A 27301-nucleotide genomic window follows, 5' to 3' on the forward strand; every position below is an offset into this window, starting at 1 on the left:
CACTGTGCCTTACATATAAAGAAAACATTATTTGTATATATATGTGTGCATGTATGCAGAACTGAAGAAATTATCTTAAGGTTGCTATGATGTATGGTACTCATCCAGTTAATACTATTCTGGGGGGAGGAAAGGTACGTTGTGTTACTAGGATTCTTGAAACGACTTTATTAGCTTATAGAATATCATACGTCATTGAAATGTTTTTAATCTGTCATTTCATTAAGATTTTGATTCAGGCATGTAGATGTATTCTTATTTACCATGGCAGGGTTTATTTAAACGACAAACGGGGACTTCCCTGGCTATCTAATGGTTAAGACTCTGAACTTCCCCTGTAGGGGAAGCAAGCTTGATCCCTGGTCAGGGAACTGGAATCCTGCATGCCTTGAAGCATGGCCAAAAGGTAAAACGTCAAATGACCTAGGATTTCAGCATTTATAATTCTCTGAGATTTGTTAGAATACCAAAACTTAACTTAAAAACATTGCTGTAAACCAGATTATTTTATTTAGAACCTATCAAAATTGGTATTTTCCATTCCTTGAGACTAGAAACAACAAATATAGAACTACGTAATACATACGTACACACAAACATACACATTTGGTGTTTATCAAAATTTTATCATATTCCTCACCTTTTAATTTTTAAATATTCATTTTACTCTTTCAGATTGAAAGCGGGGCTGTTTGGAAACAAGTCTACCAAGATCTTGGAATCCCTGTCTTAAATTCAGCTGCAGGATACAATGTTAAATGTGCTTATAAAAAGTAAGTCCATGCACTGGATATAGCTATATTCAACAGGATTTTACCTAGAAAGCAGGATGGAATTTACCATGTAACTGAGGCTAGTAATTTCAAGGAAGGTTTACTAGAGTAATCACTCTATAATAGCATTTTCTAGAGTGTAGCCCATGAATATTCAGTTCAGTTCAGTTGCTCAGTCGTGTCCAACTCTTTGCGACCCCATGGACTGCAGCACACCAGGCCTCCCTGTCCATCACCAGCTCCAGGGGTTTACTCAGACTCATGTCCGTTGAGTCGATGATGCCATCCAACCATCTCCTCCTCTGTCGTTCCCTTCTTCTCCCGCCTTCAATCTTTCCCAGCATCGGGATCTTTTCACATGACTCTGTTCTTCGCATCAGGTGGCCAAAGTATTGGAGTTTCAGCTTCAGCATCAGTCCTTCCAGTGAATATTCAGGACTGATTTCCATGAATACTAGATCTGTGAGATAATCTGTGAAGAAAGTTTTTGTGCTCAGGCAAATTTGCAAAGTATTGTGTAGAAGTTAAAATGCCAAAGTTTTAAAGTCACATAAACCCAGGTTCGAATCCTGGTTCTACCAGTTATTTGTTGTTTATGCCCTTGGGCCACTTATTTGTTCTTTCAGACCTTGATTTTCTTGTTTATAAAATGAGATAATACTATTTGTCTCATACTATTTGTCTCTGATTAGTCTGATCAGCTAGTGAAATTTTACATATACTCAGAGGTCCAGTATCTGGCATATAAATAGATGCTATTAACTTGCTACTATTACTACAGTTACTACATTTAAGATGATGACTTTCTTTTCCCTTTTAGCATTTTTTTAAATGAAGTTTTTTTCTTTGAAAAATATTTCTATTTGTGTAAAAAGATTGTAAAGAACTGAATTAAAATAAGCTAGAATATTAAGGTAGCTCAATATCTGAGAACTTAGAAGTGAACACATATTTTAAAAACCACAACTCTACAATAACATTTCAAAATGTTTTCCCAAATATAACTTCTTTTCATGTTTCCAGATACTTATATGGTTTTGAGGAGTACTGTAGGTCGGCCAATATTGAATTTCAGATGGCACTGCCAGAGAAAGTTGTTAACAAGCCTTGTAAGGAGTGTGAAAATGTAAAAGAAATAAAAGTTAAGGAAGAAAATGAACCAGAAATCAAAGAAATAAAGATTGAAGAGGAAGCGAATATAATACCAAAAGAAGAAAAGCCTCTTGAAGAGGGTGTTGAAAGAAAGGAGAATACTCAGCCCTCTCAGGTAAATAGGATACTGTTAATAGTCCTTCGTTTTCTCTGGTACATTTTCTCCATCCTCTCTAAAGATTCCTTATTTAATTTATCTTATAAATTTTATTATTCTTGCATTTTCTTTATTACATGCTATTTTTGTGTTTGAAATAGCCATTAGCTATTTTTGCCATTATTTTAGGGATGGCAGAAGATTGTTAAAATAACTTTCTCAGTGTTAGTACTGGTTGGTACCTCCTGTGCTAGTAATTAGATAATGGAATTAGGCTGACAGTTTTTACTTTTATTGGTTTAGTTCCTCTGATCTTTTTCTAGGGGAGTAAAAAGAATTTATTAGAATCTATGCCTACACAATCTGAACAGGAAAAAGAAGTTAACATGAAAAAAACAGAAGAAAATGAAAACCTGGAAGATAAAGATGATGATAGAGCTGGAACAGATGAACCCCTCAGCATAAAGGTAGAAGCTGGAGAAGAAAAAGCAAAATCTGGGTAAGAAGTCTGCTTTTGGTTAAGACGCGTTTTATAGCTGAATGAATTCTTGTAATTTGCTCTTTGTGTGTTTTTATGAATCTAAATGTGATTGACAAAATAAATAATTGAGTGATTTTAATTTGTATTTATTATGCAGATAGCATTTGCCTCCTTCAGAGACCCTACTAATGCAAATTTTTAGAAAAAGATCATATTTCTGATCCATTATTCTTGCTCTCATCATGGAAATTAATGAAATCTTGAGCTAGAGAAAAACAGTTCTTACTGCATTAGCCTCTGCTTCATAACTAGATAATACAAATTTGGGAAGATGTCTTTCTCCAGTGTTTTATAGATGGTATGTTGGGTATAGATTTTGAGAGTTGTAATCATTTTTTAAGCAAAAAATAAGAATGGAAAAGTGCTAGTACTTAGTTTATAAAATTGTTATATAGCATTTTATGTGATAGTAGCATTTACTTGGTTTGGTCAGTTTGAGAATTATTTAGCAATGTATCAAGAATACCTATACTGACAGTGGACCTTGCATTTTATAGGTGGTTTTTGGCATTTCATCTTGTTTCTGAGGCTTAAAAAAAGGCTAAACATCCCCATTGTTAGTGATTCTTTTAAATAAGTACAACTATATATTTTTTGATCATTTTCGTATTTTCTAAAATTTGGCCACAGCATGCAGACAAGCAAGGAAGAGGAAAAAAACGATGCTTAGATGACTATAGTAAAATGTGTTTATTACACTTTGTAATATATGTGTCTCTCTGTGTACAAATGTGTATTTCACGTACTCCTTAGTGATACTGGAAATTATTTCTACTTTTAAGAAACTTAGTAAGTATTTTTTGCTTAAAATCTCTTGCTCATTTTGGTGGTGGTTGGTGATTTAGTCACTAAGTTGTGTCCGACTCTTATGACCCCATGGCTGTAGCCTGCCAGACTCCTCTGTCCATGGGATTCTCCAGGCAAGAATACTGGAGTGGGTATTTCTCCTCCAGGGAATCTTCCTGACCCAGGGATTGAACTCCTGTCTCCTGCATTGCAGGCATATTCTTTACTGACTGAGCCATTTTAGTGTTCTTCTAAAATTTTGACCACAACATGCAAATAAACATGGAAAAATGAAACAAAACTGGCTTTAGATGGATATAGTTAAAGTGTTTATGATACTTGGTTATGTTTCTCTGTGTGTTAAATGTATATTTGAAGTACCCTGCTGCTACTTGAAGACTATGTCAGCTATTAAGAAATTTAGTAAGGATTCAGCTTTTTGCCTAAAAATCTGATTTATAAATATGCATCTATTTCTGGAGCATTTACCGTGTGGAAAGCCCTGTAATAAGCCTATATTTTCTCTGTGTGACTAATAATTATCTTAATTATTCACGTTGGTACTTCAGCTTATTTTATGGTATAAACTATTTTGTAGATTTTTTGAATTCTTCAGCTATATGGCTTATGTATTTATTAAATTTTTAACATTTCTATACACTTTTTTTAAAATTTAAGTTTTTATTTCTGACTGTATCAGGTCTTAGTTGTGGCACCCAGGCTTCTCTCTAGCTGCAGTGCCTGGGTTCCAGATCTCGGGCTCAGCAGTTGTGGCACACAAGCAAAATTGCCCCGTGGCATGTGGAGTCTCAGTTCCCTGACCAGGGATTGAACCTGCGTTGCCCATATTGCAAGGTAGATTCTTAACTGCTGGACCACCAGGAAAATTCCTATGGCTTTTTATTTACTGCAGATATTTATAAATGTATCATACCACAAACAAATTTTCCTGATGTGGCTGCTGTAGAAGATTTATGGGTTAGAAATATCCAACACTGATCTCTGGATTTTCTTAGATCAGAGCAACAGAAAATTTTGTGACTGTAAAGAATTAACATATAAATATTTACCTAATATATAAACTTTCTCTAAGTAATTAGCTGGTAAAAGAACTTTCAGTGTCCTTCCTTTGTAGTTCAGGTGTGTAAGATTAAATAACTGAATTTATGTAAAATGTCTGGTTCAGTGCCTGGCCCGTAGTAGGTACTAATAACCTGTAATAGTTATTTCGGTCTTAATTTTGGAATGTGACGTCAAACTTGGGAAATTTGAAATTTGTGAGTTCGGATGAAAAAGTCCTCGTGGATGCATTTGGTTTCCCAAAATGTAAAAGATAACTCATGTAATATGTGTGTGTTTTGTGTTTATGTTTGTGTGTAATACATACATCCGCTTAGTATACTAGCTACATTTTATACTTTGAAAGGCTCTCTTTCTTGACATTCTATGTTCTTTTTGATGTATCTACCTCTGATTTTGCCACTGAGAAGAGAAGGAGGGGGAGAATATTTGCTTCGGCTGATAGCCAGTAATTGTGTTGTTTGCCTCTTTGTAGTTCAGTGTGTTATTGAGTGACTCATTTGGTTTGTGTCTGAGGTTGACATTAAATGAGAAATTCTAATTTTTAATTTTTGATTGCTTTTAAAAATTAATACAGAGTATTAGGTTTTTATTCCAGATTACATAAAAGATTGCCCTGGCTACCACTGAAAGTAGGATTGTACTAGCTATGATTGGCGTTTGCCGGTTGTGTTCAGTGCTTCGTGTGTGTGTGCGCGCAGTCGCACGGTCGTGTCTGACTCTTTGCGACCCCATGGTCTATTGCCCACCAGGCTCCTCTGTCCATGGGATTCTCCAGGCAAGAATACTGGAATGGGTTGCCGTTTCCTCCTCCAGGGGATCTTCCCGACCCAGGGACTGAATCTGTGTCTCCTGCCTTGGCAGGTAGATTCTTTACCCTTGAGCCACCAGGGAAGCCTTTAGTCCTATATAGTTTTGGCTTAATAATGTAATGTACAGTTTAGAGTTAGTTTTTGCTTAAAACGTTTTAAACTTTTAATCATCTATATCTTTTGTGTTTTATATAGTGATTCTGAGATGCATGATAAATCTCTTTGGTGTATGGTCCATCTTTGTCGTATCTACCAGAATATGCTTCCTTTTCTCCCTGATGAGCAATGATATGATCTTCTGATTAAACAAGTAGTATTCTTTCAGAAAAAGCCTTACTGTTTTAATTTTACATGTGTTTATTACATATATATGTCAGTTAAGTTGTTAATAGTTTATCTGATAGTTTCTTAGATATTTCAGCCTTTCTGATAGTTTCTTAGATATTTCAGCTTTACTTACAATTTTTTCATTATAGAAATGTTAATAGATTTTCAGTAGTAGAATTCATATTTTTTATCTCAGGTTACAGCTGGATTCATTTAATTTTTAAGTACCAATTTGACTATAAACAAGTCTTTAAAATAGGAGTAATTCTTAAGAATTTTTGTAGACTTTGTGATGCATTTCAGAGAAAATTGACTCATTTGGTACTTTTGTGAACTCAGACTTAATTTCATAAGTGTATTAAGCTTCCCTTCATCCCTGTTGCCTCACTGTATAGAAGGAATAAAAAAGCTTTACAGTTCTAGTTGTGACACTATTTCTAGTTTATTTTTTGTTGCCTACATAATTGTGTAATTAGGAATGATAAAGTATGTTATCGCTAAGAAAGCTTGCATATAAGAATATAAAACTAAAATTATTAGTGGAGGAAGATTTTTTTATCTACATACTATGCCCATTAACTTTTAAGGGTTAGTTACTTAGCTGTCTTACGGTTCTATTTTATGACATTTATTCATTTGTCAGCTATAAAGTGATGGATTCTTTTTGAGAGCAAACTGTTGTAATAAGGATAGACATACTGCAGAGTAAATAATTGAAGTTTTTAAAAAATAAATCTAGTGCATGGAAAATTTATAATCTAAGATTTTCCTCCAGTTTCTTGAATACAAATTTGTGATCAATATAAAATGAATATGATTGTTTTAGAAAGCATGTGATATTGAGAAGACCAGAATGGTTGCATTGCTGCTTCTAGAATGCAAATGACTTTCAGTTTCATATTTGCAACTGGTCTCTCATATGCCTGTTTCTTCAGAACTTTAAAGTTGAGAGAATTGGTAGAAGAGGACTTTTGGTAAATATGGAGAAAAGAGAGCAGAAATTGTGTTGAAATTTAGAAGAATAGAAAGAAAAAACTTGATGTGATTTAAATGTGAACTTAGGATATTCCTATAAAAGGTGAAATAATATTTCATTTAATACAACTTCAGAAAATCTGGTTGAAATTATTTTAATTATTAAAACTAGCCATTGGCTAGTAAAAACTTGTTTAAACATCTGGAGGTTGGAAATATTTGAATGAAAAAATTTTTTAGTCAGAAAATGGCTATGAGTTACGATGATTTTTGTTTTTGTTAACTGAGTTGTAAAAAACTTCTACAATAAAACATGAGGAAAATGTTAGCGTCGACCTTACTAGCTAGTTTCTTGCTCTTCAGCACAACTTCTGTTCTTCTGCCTGTTGGACATTTTCTTTTAATACACTTACTTTTCAGTTTTCATTTTCTCTGAATATATCTTTCTGTAATCATCCATGGTCATCTCATACAGTTTTAGTTTTTAATATTAAATTGAAACTCAGAGAATATCATACGCTTGGAACCTGCTGTTCCCGGAACAATCACAGCCACGATTTTTATCAATTTATGTGGTTTGGAACTGAAAAGCTTATGAAGTGTCTTTTATTAACTGCAGTTTTTTAAACCTTTCAAGAGATGAAACGAATAAAGAGGAAGAGGAAGATGATGAAGAAGTAGAGGAGGAGGAGGAGGAGGAGGAAGAGGATGAAGAGGATGATGACAACAATGAGGAAGAGGAGTTTGAGTGCTATCCACCAGGCATGAAAGTCCAAGTGCGGTATGGACGAGGGAAAAATCAAAAAATGTATGAAGCTAGTATTAAAGATTCTGATGTCGAAGGTGGAGAGGTCCTTTACTTGGTGCATTACTGCGGATGGAATGTGAGGTAACTTGAGTTTTAGCTAGTGATTACTACCTAAAAAATCTTGTACAGTAATTTTCTATTTTAAAATTTAACGAATTATAGATTTATTAGTATTCCAATTGAGGTCATAGTATACCATATAAAAAACATGGAGTTTTGACTTGTAAATACCTCTCTCAGTGACTTCCTACTTACTGTTTTCAATACTTCAAATACTTTAGTCTAGAAAACTAAAGTCTGTGTAGTTGATTTTAATTTTATGCGTGTAGATTAATAGGGGCAACATTGTTGGTAAAATGATAGAAAAATTTCTTTAAAAGTTAAAAGGGATTTGAGCTTCTTGAGGTCTACAAGCCAATTATGAGGCTTCTGCTCTCTCGCATTTTCATCTACCTTTCCACGGTAACCTCTTGTTTTCTTCTTAAATCATCACATTTTCTTGCCTTTAGTAGGCAGGATTTTAAAGTTGCTATGTCTTAGGAAGCTTTAGCAATTTCAGGAAGGCCTTATATCCGCATTAGCAGCTCTTGTGTGACATCTTGTTCAGAAGCCTCAGAAATTAATTTTTATGTTTGAAACAATGACTGAAATATGAGCAAGTCTGCTTGACTGAAATAGGGTGCATGGTCCAACTCTACTCACCTAGGGAACTGAAAAGCAGGACTGAGTTTTCTTCTTATACAAGTTTCCTTTGGTAATATCTGAATTTTATCCAAAATTGGCAAACTAGTTTTGGGATCTGAGCATCTAGATATCTTTAAGAAAAACCTTATTTATTTTGGAATGTCTGATACTGTATTTGAAGTAGCCTGTGATAAGAGTTGTAGCTTTTGAAAAGGTTGCCATCCTTAGTTTTCAGTGGTGGTGTCAAGGTGTACCTAGTGTTTTCAAGGAGGAATACAGTTCTCATGATTTCTATTTACACTGTATTCTGTGGTTTGGAATGTGATTAAGAAAACATCATCTCCAGAGTGTCTGTTTCTTAAAAAAAATACACTCTCTGTTTCTTAAAAGTACAATTTGTGTTGTCTTTTTGCAGCAGTAGGAAGCTTTGGAAGCATGTCTAATCTGATTACCTTTCCTAATTTGAGAATAGTGCAGTTCTGTTCCATTCTGAAGCTTGGAAGAAAATAGCACTTAAGTCATAAGGAAATGTGTAGGAGTTTTGTTTGGGACTTTTTCCCTTTATTACTTCTAACCAGAAAGATTAACAAAGTTTTGGATTTTAAGAATACCTATCAGTATTGTTCTGATGAAACATAAGCTTCTCCAGATACCACTTTTTAACACTGTGTGTAATTTATCCTTTTGGCTGTCGGTTCTTGTGCTGTCTCTGTGGTGCGTGACTTTCCTCACCTGAAGGGCTATTAGTATCATGTTCAGAGGAAGATACTTGAGATTACAGAGCTGCTATCAGAATATTTTGCTGTCTGTAATATTTAATCATTTTGATTTTATTAAATATAGATGTAGAGGGAGTTCCACTTTGACCCAGGATGTAAATGTTAAATATGTTAGTTTAAAATTAGGAAGGAAAAACTGTACCCGTGAAAATTAATAACTACTATGTAAGACCCACAAGATAGATAATCTGAGATACATCATCTTTTATGTTTTTTTGTTTGTTTTCAATTCTTTCCTTCTAGTTATTCTGCTAGGTTATATAATGAGGCAGTTTTCCTAGTAGTCTTTATAAAATGCTTTAATTCTGTGACCAGTGGGTAGAATTTAAGCATTCTCCAAGTTTAACTGTAACAGACTTGATTATTTTCTGTTAATTATCTCATTAAATAGAGGCATAGATAAAAATTGAAACATTCATGAAATTATTCTGCAGTTAAGTTACAACTTTGTTTGTTAAGAAAAGATTCAATAAAGGAAAGAGTAATCCTATCGTAGCAGCACCTGGATTTTAGAGGATAGGAAGAATGTTCGGTGCTTGTGCTTTGAAGTAGATAGAGGGTTGGGTAGAGAAAGGGAAGATTTTAAATTGAGGCATTCAAGTTTTTAATAACATAGAAAACCAAAATGAGACCTAGTCCAACAAGACAAACTTGAATTAATGAGAAGGATGTCATCTACTCCTGACAACTGATGCATTTGTATGGTACGAACTTTCAAAAGAAGAAAACTTACCATCTTGATGAAGACCTATAGAGTGGATGTCTACAGACTCCAGCATCACAGAGAAAACAATTGTACTTCAGTAGATTAAGCAGTTATTTTTTTATAGTCACTGTTCTAGTATTTCCATTTCTCTCTGGAATAATAAATACCCAAAGAGTCTGTCTTATTGATGAATAAGAAATTGTGAGTTTTGCCGCTCTTTTACATCTGAAGCTAATCTGATGAGGACCTCAACAAATCCTCATCAGCTCTACAACTGTCTTCCTGTTACTTGGGAGAGCTCCAGCTTGATTTCTGAATTTAAACTTGAGTTGTGCAATTAGAAGTGAAGATTTATGCATGAAGTTTCATGAAAATAGTTTTATTTTCACTGGCAGTCATTCATTATAGTAGCAATTTAGGAAATTTTGTATGGAGCTGTTTGAGTTTTGTTTGATAGGAAACATTTTCCAGAAAGCAGATTTTTCTTAAGAAAAATAATATCTATCTTAGTTAGAAAAATACTGTTTTCTTATGATTTCTACATTTTTCTTTTTTATGAAGTTCTATATAAACCTTTATGTTAATTTTCATTTATACCCCTATTTCATAACTGAAAATGTCGCTTTTTTTTTTTAACATAAGATAGTGTTTGGGCCAATTTGTTAATAACTACTACAATGAGAAAAAAGACATTTTAATGTACTCACATCAGGTTTATGAGAAATAGCCAGAATTCTGATCAGTGCTTCAGTGCTAAGTTACTTGAGTTGTGTGAGACTCTTTGTGAGCCCACAGACAGACTGTAGCCCGCCAGGTTCTCTGTCCATGGGATTCTCCAGGCAGGAATACTGTGGTGGCTTGTCAGTCCCTCTTCCAGGGCATCTTCCTGACCCAGGGATCCAACCTCAGTCTCTTAATGTCTCCTGCATTGGCAGCAAGGTTCTTTACCACTAGCGCCACCTGGGAAGCCCAAAATGGTAAAACATAGCTACAGAATTTTTCAGCTGTGATGACCACATGTAAGGCTGCTGTCCAGTGCTATATGGTCTTTACTATTTCACCACATGCTTGTTTACAGAATTTTAAGAACATCCAAAAATCGCATTCAATGGGAAAATACATAAAAGAAAGATAAGATCACTTTTTTGTATTGTAGTGTTCTCTTTTATTCTTTTAAAAAATATATCTCCATACGTTAAAAAAGGTAGTCATACTTCAGTAATTGTAATAGTAGGCTGTCTGTTATATTTGTTTTAATTTCTCAGTGATGTTTATATTTTATTATTAGATACTTTTAGTATGTTTATATTTTATTATTAGATACTTTTAGTATTATTAGCTAGTTGATCCTTTTCACTCTCAGGTTTCTAGGTCATGCCATAAAACATGGGGTTGATGTTTGAAAATAAAGTTACAGTTTGGAATTCATTGGCCATAACTTTGAGTGTGTTGGATTTATCTTTGTTCAGTAGCAAATAGCCTTGTTCAGTTATATTTACAATCTTGTGTGTTAGAACTATCTAGACTGCTTGGCATGGGATTTAAAATACATCAATATTCTATCATGTATTGGTGCTGATTTATTTTTCTCCATTTCCACCTTGACTTTCTATAACCATGGATTTGGGAATTTGACTAGAGAATTTATTTTTTATGTTGATGATTACCAACTACATTAAAGAATACCTCAACTAAAAATAAGAGACACTGTAAATTTCAACTGTAACTCAAATAACAAGTTAGTTCTAGTCCATATTATGTCACAGAAAACTGAAAATAAGGTAAATTATTCTTGAATATATTACTTGAAATGAAAAGGTGTTTCATTTTAAAAATACCGTATTTTTCTAAGCAAATTGGCACTTCCTTGGAGGGAATAGGTGGAATAAAAGGCTTTCAGAAACCAATTGGTTTAATCACATTTTTGTGAGCATGCACCCACTGTTTATCAAACATGTTTCTTTATTTGGCAAACATAAGTTCAACATCTATGAGCCAATATTGCGCTTTGCATTAAGGTACAAAGAAATATTCCCTATTGAGGAATTTGTCCAGGTGAGGGAAGTACCCCACCAGGATTTACAACCCCCTAATGCCCTCAACCTCTCCTTATGTTGCTTACATTCTTCAATCATTTCTTATAATTTTTTTATACCCCTATATTCTTCTGTTGCTCTTATGTTGCTTTGCAACACCTGCTTGACAGAACCACAAGAATCCTGATTAAATCTAACACTCTTCCTCCTCCTCCTCCTCCTTGCCTGCACCTGTGCAGTTGATCAACAACCACAGTGACTGGTCTTGTTTTAAATTTATGACTGTGAACCTCAAGTGGGCACTGTATGTCCTCCCCCCATGCCCTTCCTACTTTCTCAGACTCTTATTTTTTAATGGCATAATCTTTAATTATTACTGTAATTTTTATTGGTATCATTAACATGTAATATTATAGTCAGGTGTACAATAATAACAATTTGATATTTGTATATATTACTCAATGATCACTGCAGTAAGTGTAATTCACTCACATCCATCACTGTACATAGTTACAGAAATCTTTCTTTTTTAATATTTCTTCCCTCCTCAAAGCCCCAGCAACTCTCTCCATGCCCACTTTCAGCTGGTGACCTCATTGAAAGAAGAAAATTTCTACAGAATTCCACTACATGACCTTCTTACCTATATATGCTGCCATATTTTATGCCTTCTTATCTTTCACTTTAGGTGAACAAGCGTGCTTCTATCTAAAACCCATCTTCTAACTGCCATATCTTCTGCCAAAATCAGAGTTATGGGCCCAGAAATTCTCCTCTTTTTTCTGTATATTTTGAGTTTCTTGTTCTCTTCTAAACCATTCCCATCTGTATATAGACCTGCAGTTACTTCTTTCATCTCAAAGAACACTCCTTTGAACTTAACCCTGCATTTTCTACTGTGCTGTTTCTTTGCTCCATTTCCATCCGGCAAAAATGATTTGAGTTATTTACACTTGTTATCCACTTTTTCTATTGTTTTTGTGTAAACCCAACCCAGTAAGGCTCATGCCACAGTGCACCTCCAGAACTGTCAACTGTTCAGCCTTATTTCTTAACTTCTTACTTGCCTTACCTGTGTAACTGACCCAGTTGATCACTCTTTCTGTGATACTTTTTACATGAGTTCCAACTGCTACAGCTGCAGTTACTTTTCTTGTTTATTTTTCTTTTCTGCCTTTCTCAAAATTAAAAAACCACTTCTCAGTTATTTTATCTTTTCTATCTTATTTCTTGTCTTTATGTGTTTTCTCTCTTTTAATTGTTCTCTTCTTTTATTCTTGTATACACTTTAACTTAATTTACACTGTATTTCTGTTTTTCCAGTTCTGATTTGAGTCACTTTTTTGATGTTGAATTTTTTTTTTAATTTTTTGTTTTGCCCATTTTTGAATTGGTTGTTTTTTTGTTGGTGTTAAAGAGTTTTCAGAGTTCTTTATGTATTCTGTATACTAATCCCTTATCAGACATGGAATTTGCATATATTTTCTCCTGTGAACCCACAGAATTGTCTTTTCACCCTTGGTATTGTCATTTGCTGTACAGAAGTTTTTAATTTTGATAAAGTCCAATTTGTCTGTTTTTTTTTCTGTGTTGCTCATGCTTTTGGTTTGTATCCTAGAAAACATTGCCAAGTTCAGTGTTAGGAAAATGTCCCCATTTTCTTATGAGAGTTTTATAGTTTTAGCTTTAATATTTAGCATTTTGGTCCATCTTGTGTTAATTTTCTTTTTTAATGACCTCTTTGGGTCATACACAGAGCCCATCTCCTAATTTGCAGATAACATGGGGTTGAGAGTTAGACTCAAATAGACTAGACGCGCCCACTCCTGTGGCTTCCCTTCCACTCCTGTGACTTTCCTTCCACTCCATGTTAAGCTAAAGAGCTGTAAATGAAGGCCATTTGACAGTGGTCTCCAAGTAAATATCTGTCAGTCTGTTTTAAGGAGAGAGAGGGAACATGGCCCATACCTTTGTCTCTAAGCCTCCTTACCCTCTTTGTGCACAGCTCCTCTTATGTGCCCTTCTTCATATAACTTCCATTTCATACCTCACTGCCATCTCCAAACTCTTGTCTCTATAAACCCTTGTCGTAGCCTGTTCACTTACATTTATGATCCAAAGCATTAAAATGGAAAACTACTATGGAAGTCAAGAGCTGTATGTTACTGCTCATGTGAAAAATTGTTTTGCACCATGTAAAATGCTTTATATTAGACAGTCCTTCATGTAGAGAAATTTAAATGAAAGCTTATAAGCAGTGAGTAAAGTGAACATAAATATAATTTCTCTTTAGAAAAATGACTTTTGAGTTGGTTGGCTTTTCAGCGCAAGTGAAAATAAACATTTCCTTTGTGAAAAAGATGAGTAAACTCAGGTATTTTTGCACTCAGATGGCTTTTCTCTCTCTCGGAGTGCTTATTTAACTGGACCTGTTCCATCAGTATTTATTATAGATTGATAGGTACATTTACTGTAAACCATTAACTTGGACCTGTTCCATTTCATAGCTTTATAGATTGGCAGGTACATCAATATGTTTGTCTAAATGTGCACAAAAATACTAACCCCCTAAACTTATCAAATATTCATAAAACAAACTTTGGGGATTCTTTTAGAAGTCAGTAGCTGCATCACAACATACAATGAGTGCCAGAGTTGTTAACCATTTACAGTGATCTTTATAGTCCTGGTACAATGTTCTGTGATGTGTTGTTAACATTATATTCTACCTCTGCCTGAAGACCTTTGTTTCATTTTACACAGTTAAATTTTCTAGGAAAACAGATCTATAGTATTGTAACGCCATTCTCTTATACTGTTTATGTCTTTCATATGATGATGTGATAATAGTAGTGTTTCTATCACTCTTCTTTTCTCTATTATGATGAAACCATTCCTGCTTTTTTTGGTGTGACTTGAACACTGTTACCTGGGGTGGAAATATGAAATGTTAAGAGCATGCTTAGAATTTTATTTTTTCACTACTGTGCTTTTATTTTTGTTTTGTTTTATCTTTTTAAGTTTATTTTTAAACTTTTTTGGCTGCACAGGCTCTTCATTGTTGTACACGGACTTTCTCTAGTTGTGGTCAGTGTGGTCTCCTGTAGTTGCGGGGCGCAGGCTTCTCACTGTGGTGGCTTCTCTTGTTGCAGAGCACAGGCTCCAGGGTTCACGGGCTCAGTAGTTGCATCACTCGGGCCCCGGAGCTCAGACTCGGTAGCTGTGGTGTACAGGCTTAGTTGCTGTGTAGCATGTGGGATCTTCCTGGACCAGGGATCAAACCCATGTCCCTGCATTGCAAGGCGGATTATTAGTCACTGTACCATCAGGGAAGCCCTGTTTTAAGTTCATGACTAAAGGCATTAAACAGTACTCAGGAGGTCTCTTTATAAATTTTGCTTTAGGTATTTTTTCACATTAAAAATAAATGTCTAAATCAAGATTTTTATAGAAAATTCACAAAGTAGGTAACCTAGTTAAATTGCTTATAAAGTTTGTAATTGATAACTAGTGCTGCTTTTCTCATAACTTGGTCTTTTCTTCTCTTACAACATATTTTCCTCCATATTTTCTTACCCAGTTTAAGTGGGGAAATTCCTTTCCATGCTAAGAGGGCCTAAATTTTCATCTCAGATGTGAGGTTTTTAAAGCTAAGTTAGTTTTATGATGTATGTTATCTTTTTTGCATATAGATAGGCGAGATACAAAATACATAATTGTTCAGCAATTGCTAAATGAGTCTCTCCTTTATAGAAAAAGTACAAATGATTTTAATATTTCACTTACATTAATGGTTGGTTACTAGATTTTTATCTTTTACAATCTGTATGTGTATTTTAAATAATGAGTTTTAAAATATTTTGTCAGTTCAGTTTTGCTTTTGAAGTTATTTGCGCATTATTCTGCATGTAATTATCGTGTAGGTATATGTAAATACATGACTGATAATATTTCTTTGACAGTGATTTAGTTGGGTTTAAAAAAGAGCCAAAATCTGAATCATTGTGGGCACAGTAACCATTTTGGTATCTTATGTCTGGTTGATGAATGCTCTTTTCCATTTTTATTGTTGCTAAATGATTTCTTAGATGATTTGCCAACACATCCAAACAAAAATCAAAACGTTTTCTTTTTAGAACTCTTTATTTTTCTCTGGTGAGAGCAAGTATGCTATGGTCTCTGAATGGTTCCTTTTAGCTTTGTATAAATATTTTAATTCAACACATTAAAATTTCAAATATTCTGTAACTGCTTTTCTGGGAAGGGTTCAGAAGATTTGTATTGCTGCCATGCCATGGCTGACCGCTGTTGTCCTCTGTTAAGCGGTAAGCTCCGTGAGAAGATGCTGTGGTGCATTCACTGCCCAGTGCCTAGTGCAGAGCCTCTCACATGACAGGCACCTCACAAATATTTGTCCAGTGAACAAGCCCTTGTGCAGACTTCTAGTCTGGGGTTTCGTTCGAGTTTTTAACTTGGGGGATCATCTGTTCTCCTTCTCTTCGTTTCATGGAGGTCAGGGAGCCAACTGCTAGAAGGTAAATGAGTTGCCCACGCTCTGTTCTTTCATGTTTATTCCATTAGTTGAACGTTAGATGATACCAACAGATTTTCCCGAGTCAGTATATTCTTTGAAAATATTTTCCTTAGTACTTTAAATATCAGATGAGATACTTATCTAGGCTCCACACATTAATTACAAAGAATTTATTGATAACTGAGTTGAAAAAGTGTGTTCTAATCACTAACAGGTTCAGTCTTCATTTTTGTATTCCGAAGTGTTTGTTCATGTTTGTTTCAGTATTTGTTTTTCTTGGTTTTTTAATATTTGTTGTTTAATGAAAGTATTTAGTAATTTTCGTTTCCTTGTGCTCTTGCAAGCTGTATTTCCTTTTGTCATGAAGAGGCCAGTTGCTTTCTTCAGTTTCTAAATTTAAAGTTTAATTATAGGCAGTACTGGAGAAGGAAGTGGCGACTGACTCCAGTATTCTTGGCTGCAGGATACCATGGACAGAGGAACTTGGCGGGCTACAGTCCGTAGGGTTGCAATGAGTCGGACATGACTGAAGTGACTTAGCATGCATGCATCTAGTCGGTGCAGTTTTTAATAATCTAGAGTACCTGGTTTTCCTCAGACATTCTTATAAAACTCTGATGCTTGAATTAAAGTTGCAAGTCATTTTGTTCATAGGCCAACTGCTTAGCTTCAATTTCTTTACTAGCTTTCAAGCTGCATTATCACAAAACATGATAGCTGACAGCAACAGGCCTGCTGTCCTTGGGGGAAAATCTAGGTATTTAGCAATGAAGTGGTTTCTTGGAATACCTATTGCCCTGAATAGCTGTTAATAGTGTTCTTCATTCACAGTTGAGAGTCCGCATCGGAACATGCATTCTAATATCTTGATTCCCTTTGTGGTATTTAAAGCAGAATCAGGAGTACTGGAGAGCCACTGGGACAGGACGACCACTATGGCTGAGGGATGAAAGAACGTTCATTTATTTGGGAATGTTTGAGAGGAGGAGGAAAGCATCTTAAAACCAGAAAATTTATATTTGACTTAATTTTTAAAATTCCTGTTTTCTTTAAAGAGGTTATTCTTTTTATTTTTAAATTGAAGTATATTTGCTTTATGGAGTTTTATTGTCTTCTGTCAAACCTCAATATGAGTCAGTCATAGGTATACACATATCCCCTCCCTTTTGAACCTCCCTCCCATCTCCCTCCCCATCCCACCCCTCTAGGTTGATACAGAGCTCCTGTTTGAGTTTCCTGAGCCATACAGCAAATTCCCGTTGGTTGTCTATTTTACATATGGTAATGTAAGTTTCCATGTTACTCTTTCCATACATCTCACCCTCTCCTCCCCTCTCCCACGTCCATAAGTCTGTTCTCTATGTCTGTTTCTCCATTGCTGCCCTGTAAATAAATTCTTCAGAACCATTTCTCTAGATTCCATATATATGCGTTAGAATATGATATTTATCTTTCTCTTTCTGACTTACTTCACTCTGTATAATAGGTTCTAAGTTCATCTACCTCATAAAGAGGTTATTTTGAAGGATGAATGAATATCCTACTTGGTATGGTACCCTGAGGAGGAATTGAGACAGGTTTTATGGTCTTTTTTTTAAAGCTACAATTTTCTGCTCTTTGCCACCTCCCCATAATTTCATTTTTTTATGCAAGATATTTAAACTTGAACTAATTTTCCCATATTCTATCTTCTTGGACTATTTACTTATGCCTAAAGTAAATACGTTGCAATCTCTTTTTAATAAATATTAAATATACTATGTAAAAAGTTTTAAGTTGATAGAGAATAAACAGATTCAATGACAGCTTTTTTTGTAGTTCTGATCTTAATTCTCTTTATTTTACTCAAGTCTTTATTCTTGGTATTTTATAGGGAATCAGAGATCTTAATCCATGATTATTACCTCCTTTATTTAAATTAACAAACACTAGTAAAATAAAAATTCATAATTTAATGTCAGTAGTAATTTTGGGGTATATCAGTTTGCTTTTTTCTCCGCGTCAATTTCTTTTGCTCTCCTTTGTGTTCTTTGAAAGTATTCTGTAAAGAATATAGAACTCTTGAATAATACTCTAGTGAGTAATTATATAACAGGCAAGAACATTTCTTTATATTTAAAATACAGTGATTAGTTATGACATCAGTTTATTTTCTGGTCATTTTTTTTCCTTTGTAAGATTAGTCAGGCAACTGAGGTGATATTTAGAACCTCATTACATTCTGAAAGGTTTGTCTGTTAATGTTTACATTGGTGGTCTCAACCTCAGGGCTTCCCTGGTAGCTCAGCTGGTAAAGAATCTGCCTGCAGTGCAGGAGACCCCAGTTTGATTCCTGGGTCAGGAGGATCTGCTGGAGAAGGGGTAGGCCACCCCTCCAGTATTCTTGGGCTCCCTGGTGGCTCAGATGGTAAAGAATGTGCCTGTAACGCGGGAGACCTGGGTTGGGAAGATCCCCTGGAGAAGAGAACGGTTACTCACTCCAGTATTCTGGCCTAGAGAATTCCGTGGACTGTACAGTCCATGGGGTCACAGAGAGTTGGATATGATGCAGCGACTTCTCACTGTCACTTTTCTCAGTCTCTGTGTGGGCAAGGGCATTTGTAATGTGAAGAAGCCGCCCTAACCAGAGTTCTCACACGCTGTGGTCACCCGGCCCCCTCCTCACGGGCTCATTCCCACTTGACATTCCTAAGGAGGCTTTGTAGTTGCTGGTCTGGACTCTTCTGTATACTTGATCGGAATAGGACCTGGCACGTTTTCTCATTCTAGTGTCGCACTGTTTAACAGGCCCATTGCCCATTCTTCTCAGATTCTTCACATAGTACTTTTTGGCAAGCCTGTAGTTTGAACAGTCAGTTCAGTTCCATGGTTTGAGTTTCTTAATCTGTGAAATAAATTTATTGATAGATTTTTTAAGGTGTGTTCTAGTTCTGAAGGATATAAATCATAATAACACTAACAATATTATTATTATTACATTTTATGAAAAGAGCATAAATCTGACTGAAAAGTGAAAGTTGCACAGTCAGGTGACTCTATGCAATGCCATGGACTGTAGCCCACCAGGCTCCTCTCTCCATGGAATTCTCCAGGCAAGAGTACTGGAGTGGGCTGCCACCTCCTTCTCCAAAATCTGACTGAGAAAAGACAAGACCTAAAGGAATAGTATTAGAACAAAGGAATGCCTAAACAGAAAGCATGAAGAAAATGGAATAGAAGGGGGCAAATAATAAGGGAGTCATATAATATTAGCTAATACTTATGGAACCATATTAGTTCAGTTCAGTCGCTCAGTCGTGTCCGACTCTTTGCGACCCCATGAATCGCAGCACGCCAGGCCTCCCTGTCCGTCACCAACTCCCGGAGTTCACTCAAACATCCATTGAGTTGGTGATGCCATCCAGCCATCTCATCCTCTTGTCCCCTTCTCCTCCTGCCCCCAATCCTTCACAGCATCAGAGTCTTTTCCAATGAGTCAACTCTCCGCATGAGGTGGCCAAAGTACTGGAGTTTCAGCTTTTCATCATTCCTTCCAAAGAACACCCAGGACCAACCTCCTTTAGAATGGACTGGTTGGATCTCCTTGCAGTCCAAGGGACTCTCAAGAGTTATCTCCAACACCACAGTTCAAAAGCATCAATTCTTCAGCGCTCAGCTTTCTTCACAGTCCAACTCTCACATCCATACATGAGCACTGGAAGAACCTTGACTAGACGGACCCATATAATTACTCTAGTAGGAAACACATCTAAAGAATTTCTCAAAGAATCTCCTAAAACCATGCAGAATGATCAGTAACTTAAAAAATGAATGTTACACAGTTTAGTTAAGACCATAGGGTTTAATGACTACTATTCAGATATTTTAGAAGCATGTGTAGTTTGTTTCCTCTAATTCCAGAACCTTTCTCTAGCTTTCTTCCTGACTCAACATTGCTTCCACTCCACCCCCATATTCATTACTCAAGATAACCAGTCCTCTGATACCATCCGTAGAGGAGAAGATGTTTACCATATAGCATCTGTACTCTAGTGGTGCTTAGGGTAGCAAGCATCAGCCTGTGCCATATGGAGTAACCATTATTTTATTTATGTATAGGTTCCTCCTGTCTTGTTCCTAAGAAATTTTAGGCAATGTACTGTACCTCTAAGTCGTAAAGAAATCATTTTCACAGTGCACATTGTAACTATGAAGACAGTGACTGTTTCTTGCTTGTTTGATGTATTTGGTGCTCCATATAAAATATACAAGGGTACAGTGTCTTGGTAATATTCTTACACTGAAAGCTGCTGTTTTATCCTAATTTGAATTTTATCCGAACTTGACATATAATTCATGTCAAAAATACAAGTCAAATTAGTAGTACACTTATTGGTTGTCAAAATACCTCGTATTACAAAATTAACTAAACAACAGAATCTTTGGTTCAGTTCAGTTCAGCCACTCAGTTGTGTCCGACTCTTTGCGACCCCATGAATCACAGCACAGGTTAAAATACTATTATATCTTTGTTTAGCTTATGTTGATGGTATGTGTAACCATCATGAACTATTTTTTCTCACAAGAAAACAGTGTGTTGTGTTTTTTCTAAAGTGCATAGCATTAATTTCCATAACTATATTCTAATAAGAGCAACTTCTAGAAGTTCACATCCAACTTTGCAGAGGGTGGAGGTATTTTCCATTTATTCTTTGCTTTCACTGTCTAATATTGTTAGGAGCTAAATTGCTTTCTTCTCAAGCATAATGCAGTTTTTAGCATTAATGAGGAAATTTAAAATATGTAAATATACAGGTAGGTGCTAGTGTGCCAGTATACATACCAGAGGAATGTTTTTACTAGAAGAATAATATTTGTTTTATACCGAATAAACTGAAGTCTGAGGTTGAGAATGTCTTGACCACATAGCTAGTCAGCAGGGATTATGTACAGACTTTTCTAGAACTCATTCCATCCTTTGCTCATCCTAATTATCACTGTGGCCCTCACCAGCTTCCAGCAGACACCAGCCTAGCCCTTGTGGGGTTGAGCTGTCAGTGCTGCTGCAGGCCATAGTTTGCACCAGCAGTCTAGCTCTGCCTGGGAGTCCTTATAGAGACTTGCTAGACCTATTCTGGGCCTTCCCAGGTGGCGCTAGTGGTAAAGAACCTGCCTGCCAGTGCAGGAGATGCAATAGACATGGGTTTGATCCCTGGGTCGGGAAGATCCCCTGGAGGAGGGCAAAGCAACCCACTCCAGTGTTCTTGCCTGGAGAATCCTATGGACATTGGAGCCTGGTGGGCTACAGTCCATTGTGTCAAAAAGAGTTGGACACGATTGAAGGGACTTAGCATGTATGCGTATAGGCCTACTCTAGAGCAAGAATATAATTTACTACTAAGGTAATGACCTAAATCATTGACTTCCTGACTCAGGGTCTTTCTTACTTCACTTAATGCCTCTATTAATGAGGAGATTTTAATTTAAAAGTGCATTTTCAGTTTTTCATGTTCTCGAGTTAAAAATATCAATCAGTTTTCCATTTTCCAGAATAAATGTATGTGATTTTGAAACATAAAAAGAGGTTTATTTTTAATGTTTCTTCTTTCTAGCTGCATTTGTTACAAAATTAAACTTTTTCCCCCCCTTAAACAAATAGATTTATTGCAGTCAGTAGTAACTTGTGCCCTGTGAACTCCCTCAGACAGGCAGCACCGAGTGGAGAACCCATCACAACTGTTGACTCAGCCATCTGTATACGTAGGAAGCAACTCCAGAGCCTGAAAACTTGGCAGTCATGCTTCCCCTTAGCTTCCTGATATGTTTAGGGAAAAATGAACTACTTGCTGCTTAAGAAAAGAACAAAGTAAACCAAAAAACGTATAGGAAATACTGTAAGTGCTCTTAATGGTTATTGTATAGTTTTGGTTTCTCTTTGGTGTAACAGAGGAAGTAGTGCTGTTCCAGGAATCCAGAGACCTAGCTGAGCCTTGGCTCAGCCAGCAGCTGAAAGTGTGTCCTGGGACAGGCCACTACATCTCTCTCTGAGCCTCGGTAGCTTTGTTCCTTAAACCAGAAAGTTGAACTTAGTGGCCCCCAAGGTTTTACAATATTATGATTCTATTTATGAGGTTCTCTTTAATATGGCATAGTTCCTTCTGTAGTATGTGTTTGTATATTAACATTAATTTCCTTTGATTTTAGGTATGATGAATGGATTAAAGCAGATAAAATAGTAAGACCTGCTGATAAAAATGTGCCCAAGATAAAACATCGCAAGAAAATAAAGGTAATAAAAGCAAAATATATTTTGCTGTATATTATAGCTCTTAATTAAGGAACCTTTCCTCCGGAGTGAGGTGAGAGAGAGAGAGACTCTGTGTATGTGTGTGTCTCTGTGTGTGTGACTCTGTGTGTGTGTGTGTTAGTATAGTTGGAAATACTCTCTTGAAATAGCCAGTTTATCAAATACTAAATTTGGGTACAGTTAATATTGTCAGCTTATGGAAAGGCATTTTGAAAACAGTATTAAGTGATCTTTGAGGCTTTTTTAGTTCCAACATTGTATAAGTCCACTCACCCAAGATTTCACTTACCCATTTCAACTGTTTCATGCACCTCTGGTCTCCAACTAGGAGCCATGAAGTAGTGTGTAGCTGGGAACTCTGGGGTTACTGTAATAGCTGTAAACCATTCAGAGGAAGAAAAGAAGGTGCCTGAAGGCACAGGAGAGCCTAGCTGCAGCTCTTTTGTTCTTCATCATCTTTCTGTCACTATAGATAGTGCTTTAGAATGTGTTCACAAGACCCCAAGAGGCACACACTGCATAGATACCATGGGGAATCTGTTAATAATGCACTTGTATGGAAATTAATGTTAGTTTTATATATGATGGGATTAGTCTTGTTCATTCTAAGATTAAATCTTTTTAATGTTTTATTAGAAAGCAGACCATTAACTAGGTTTTAGAATGCCTTTTATCTCTTAATGGCTTTTTACAACTTTGAATGGTATATATAATTGAAGTGTTTAATAGTCCTCCTGAAATTCAATTTTCATTTTAAAAGTGAGGCGCTATTTACTTTCTGGCTAAATGATACCTTCGTGGCCCTACGTACAAAATTTTTCCCCTAAAATTATTACTCTTTTCTCATGATGAAACTGGGTTCATATTTTTAAAGTTTTGGTTTGACAACTCAGTAGCTACAACTCAGGACACTCTTGGTCTTTATTGGAAAGTGTGGAAATCATGCTATTGCTCCTAAGCTACTAGAAGAATTTTGTGTGTGTGGCAGTAAACAGCCTGTTTCCTTGCACGGAGCAAATTTTAGGAGTTGTATTTCTCAGGTAGAGGATAGGGTAGGGGTAGGAGAAGCAATATTAGAATATTACTTGGGGAATTTTTTCTAAATACTTATTTATGTCTCAGTTTAGTTCTAGGTCCCTCCCAGGCATTTAAAATTGTTGGTCATAAGGGAAGAGGCATGTGAATTTTGGAAAAGCTTCCTAGAAATTATTTAATAATAGTATACCCATCCCTTGATCTCATCTGACTCTGAGAAGACAGCCATTAAAAGCCATATTTGAACTTTGCGTGGCGTAGACTATTTCTGCCTTCAGACTGCATGATATATTATGATCTCTGGTATAAAGTGATGAAAAGGCTGGCAAGAATAGGAAAATTAGAGCAGCACTAATCATTGCTAAGCTTTGGTACACATAAGCCTTCTCAGTGCATCCAGAATCTTCAGCTCAGGTGCGCTGAGGAAGTGAATCTCACACCTAGGCGTGCGTCACAGCCACCTGGAGAACATGGGGACACGCAGATTGCTGGCTCCCATCCCCAGTGATTCTGATTCACTGGCTTTGAGTCTGGTTCGAGGAGTTTTCACTTAAATTGCCAGGAGGTGCTAAGGTCTCTGGGCCCACGGTCCATACTTACAGAACCACTATCCTAAACAGAATTAACTTCTGTGTTTCTAGAATGATCCTAGCTCTGTACCATCTATGAGAGAACTGTGAAAATAGTCACTCAGCAATCTATAGAAGTTTCCAGGAAATATATTAGCCCGTGCCCATTTATTCATAAATAGAGAATTTGGGAAATTTTCTCATTTTTTCATGAAACATTAATTTATCGATGCAGGAAGGATGTCCCACTGACTTGACTTTATAGCAAGTCATTTGTTTCTTTCCAGTTGTCAACTGAAGATAACTAAAATTTTATCATTCCCAACCCTCATTTTATATTGAGAATTTTCCAGGTTTTAAAACTACCAGATTAAAATTGTGTCTTTTTTTTAAAAAATGAATATTTAAGCCTATTGTGATTTCATTTTTATAGAGTTTGTAACACCACTTATTAGCAGTATGGAGGTTTGCTTTTCTTAATTGCCTATATGATTGCTAATTTATTTCCATTATTAAAATATAAATATTAGAAACTTTTTTTCTCATCCTATAATATTTGTTAGATAAGTTTGAAAAAACATCTCTGACTGTTTTGTGGGACTTTATATTCTTTTTATGTTTTTTAGTAATGTAGTCTATAGCTTTGAGTTAAAAATGAGTTTTAGCATTGTTACTAATGAATGCTTCATGATAAATTATGACTAACATAGGATACCTTTTTTTCCTTAACTTAGAATAAATTAGACAAAGAAAAAGACAAAGATGAAAAATACTCTCCTAAAAACTGTAAACTCCGGCGCTTGTCAAAACCGCCATTTCAGACAAATCCATCTCCTGAAATGGTATCCAAATTGGATCTTACTGATGCCAAGAACTCTGATACAGCTCATATTAAATCCATAGAAATCACTTCTATCCTTAATGGACTTCAAGGTAAACATAACGAGCATCCTGTTGCATGCAAGTATTTGTTTTAAATGTCTTTGTTTTAATTTTTATAAATCAAATGCTATAAAGGTAATTCATTGACATTATCAAGTTCTATTTTTTAATTGAACCATAACTTTGTTGACTCTTATTACTTGAAATCAGCCATTGATTTTATTTTTTTTACAACTGTATTAAACCTGTGTATACTCCTAAAGAGGATATTATTTACTTTTTTTTAAACTGTGGCAAGCATAAATGTAACTATGTAAAAAAAGACAGTATTTCCACTTTAATGAAGGCTCATCTGAATAGAGTTTCCAGGTCATATTCAGGTTCTTTGTGAGTCTACAAAGACCTCTGTAAGGAAATTCAGTGGGGCAATGTTATTAGGGCCTTCTAGGAAACAAGCTGGTTTTAGAAAAGGCGAGGAACCAGAGATCAAATTGCCAACATCCGCTGGATCATCGAAAAAGCAAGAGAGTTCCAGAAAAACATCTATTTCTGCTTTATTGACTATGCCAAAGCCTTTGACTGTGTGAATCACAATAAACTGGAAAATTCTTCAAGAGATGGGAATGAATACCAGACCACCTGACCTGCCTCTTGAGAAATCTGTAGGCAGGTCAGGAAGCAGCAGTTACAACTGGACATGGAACAACAGACTGGTTCCAAATAGGAAAAGGAGTACATCAAGGCTGTATATTGTCACCCTGCTTATTTAACTTCTATGCAGAGTACATCATGAGAAACGCTGGGCTGGAAGAAGCACAAGCTGGAATCAAGATTCCGGGAGAAATATCAATCACCTCAGATATGCAGATGACACCACCCTTATGGCGGAAAGTGAAGAGGAACTAAAAAGCCTCTTGATGAAAGTGAAAGTGGAGAGTGAAAAGGTTGGCTTAAAGCTCAACATTCAGAAAACGAAGATCATGGCATCCGGTCCCATCTCTTCATGGGAAATAGATGGGGAAGCAGTGGAAACAGTGTCAGACTTTATTTTTTGGGGCTCCAAAATCACTGCAGATGGTGATTGCAGCCATGAAATTAAAAGACGCTTACTCCTTGGAAGAAAAGTTATGACCAACCTAGACAGCTTATTGAAAAGCAGAGATATTACTTTGCCGACTAAGGTCCGTCTCGTCAAGGCTATGGTTTTTCCAGTGGTCATGTATGGATGTGAGAGTTGGACTGTGAAGAAGGCTGAGCGCCAAAGAATTGATGCTTTTGAACTGTGGTGTTGGAGAAGACTCTTGAGAGTCCCTTGGACTGCAAGGAGATCCAACCAGTCCATTCTGAAGGAGATCAGCCCTGGGATTTCTTTGGAAGGAATGATGCTAAAGCTGAAACTCCAGTACTTTGGCCACCTCATGCGAAGAGTTGACTCATTGGAAAAGACTCTGATGCTGGGAGGGATTGGGGCAGGAGGAGAAGGGGACGACGGAGGATGAGATGGCTGGATGGTATCACCGACTCGATGGACATGAATCTGAGTGAACTCCGGGAGTTGGTGATGGACAGGGAGGCCTGGTGTGCTGTGATTCATGGGGTCGCAAAGAGTCAGACACGATGGAGCGACTGAACTGAACTGAGGAAACATCAGGGCTCTCAGGAATATCTGACATAATCTTAGTGGATGACCAAAAGAATTATGCTCAGTGCTATTGATAAGGTGCTCTGTATGTTCTGATTTTAGGCTGCCTAAATATACTCCTAATTTTCAGGTTAGGTCAAAACAAAATGTTCCTGCTGGGTAAGATGATGTCATTGCCTGATCCAGGTAATGGCACAAAAGAGACTGAGCAGAGAGCTGGAATCTTATCACCAACTGGTTGAAACAAGCTAATATACATAGGGAGAATCTAACTGACAGCAAGAGGCATTCTGATGATGATGGAAGTCACGTGAGTTCCTTTGGAAATAGCACCACACGGGTCTGGACTGGTTTCCTTCTGTGTTTGGTGCATAGTTCTCTTCCTCGGAACTTTTTAGAGCTCTCTCTTCAAAGTAGTCCCTAAAATTTTTTTCTTTTGGGTATCTGATTTTTTAAAATATCTTCTTTGGTATACTCACTGTGATGGAACACATTCTCCATTCTCTAGTAGATGTTAAGAACAAGTGACTAAGAGGGAAGATAAGACTATCCATATTTGATAACATTATTTATGGTCTGGCAGGGTTGGAAGTTTTTCCTTAATTATTTTATTGGCATTGTTCAGCTGTATTTTTCCTTCAGTGTTTTCTGTGAAATCCAGAGCTCTTGTCCCTGATTCTTTGTGGATGACGTGTTTTATGGCTTGCTTTTTGCCTTCCCTTTCTCTGAAATCTGGAATCTTTGTTTTGAATGTGTTCAAATTGCACACAGATTATCCCTTTTGTGGATGTATTTTC

General features: G+C 36.2%; 1 protein-coding gene across 5 annotated transcripts in view; it reads left to right on the forward strand.

Moving 5' to 3' along the window:
* Nucleotides 1-27301, forward strand: part of ARID4B (AT-rich interaction domain 4B) — a 137655-nt gene that overhangs the window by 92885 nt on the left and 17469 nt on the right. For 2 of the 5 annotated variants that reach the window (XM_040242709.1, XM_040242710.1), the window contains exons 14-19: nt 676-773; nt 1797-2040; nt 2346-2521; nt 7181-7432; nt 22274-22358; nt 24715-24913. In XM_040242709.1, coding sequence (XP_040098643.1) covers nt 676-773; nt 1797-2040; nt 2346-2521; nt 7181-7432; nt 22274-22358; nt 24715-24913 — 1054 coding nt within the window. Of the gene's footprint in view, nt 1-675; nt 774-1796; nt 2041-2345; nt 2522-7162; nt 7433-22273; nt 22359-24714; nt 24914-27301 lie in introns of all 5 variants that reach the window. The other 3 variants (XM_040242711.1, XM_040242712.1, XM_040242713.1) reach the window with 2 other exon arrangements.

Source organism: Oryx dammah, unplaced genomic scaffold (assembly GCF_014754425.2).
Source record: "Oryx dammah isolate SB20612 unplaced genomic scaffold, SCBI_Odam_1.1 HiC_scaffold_6, whole genome shotgun sequence".
Classification (NCBI taxonomy): domain Eukaryota; kingdom Metazoa; phylum Chordata; class Mammalia; order Artiodactyla; family Bovidae; genus Oryx; species Oryx dammah.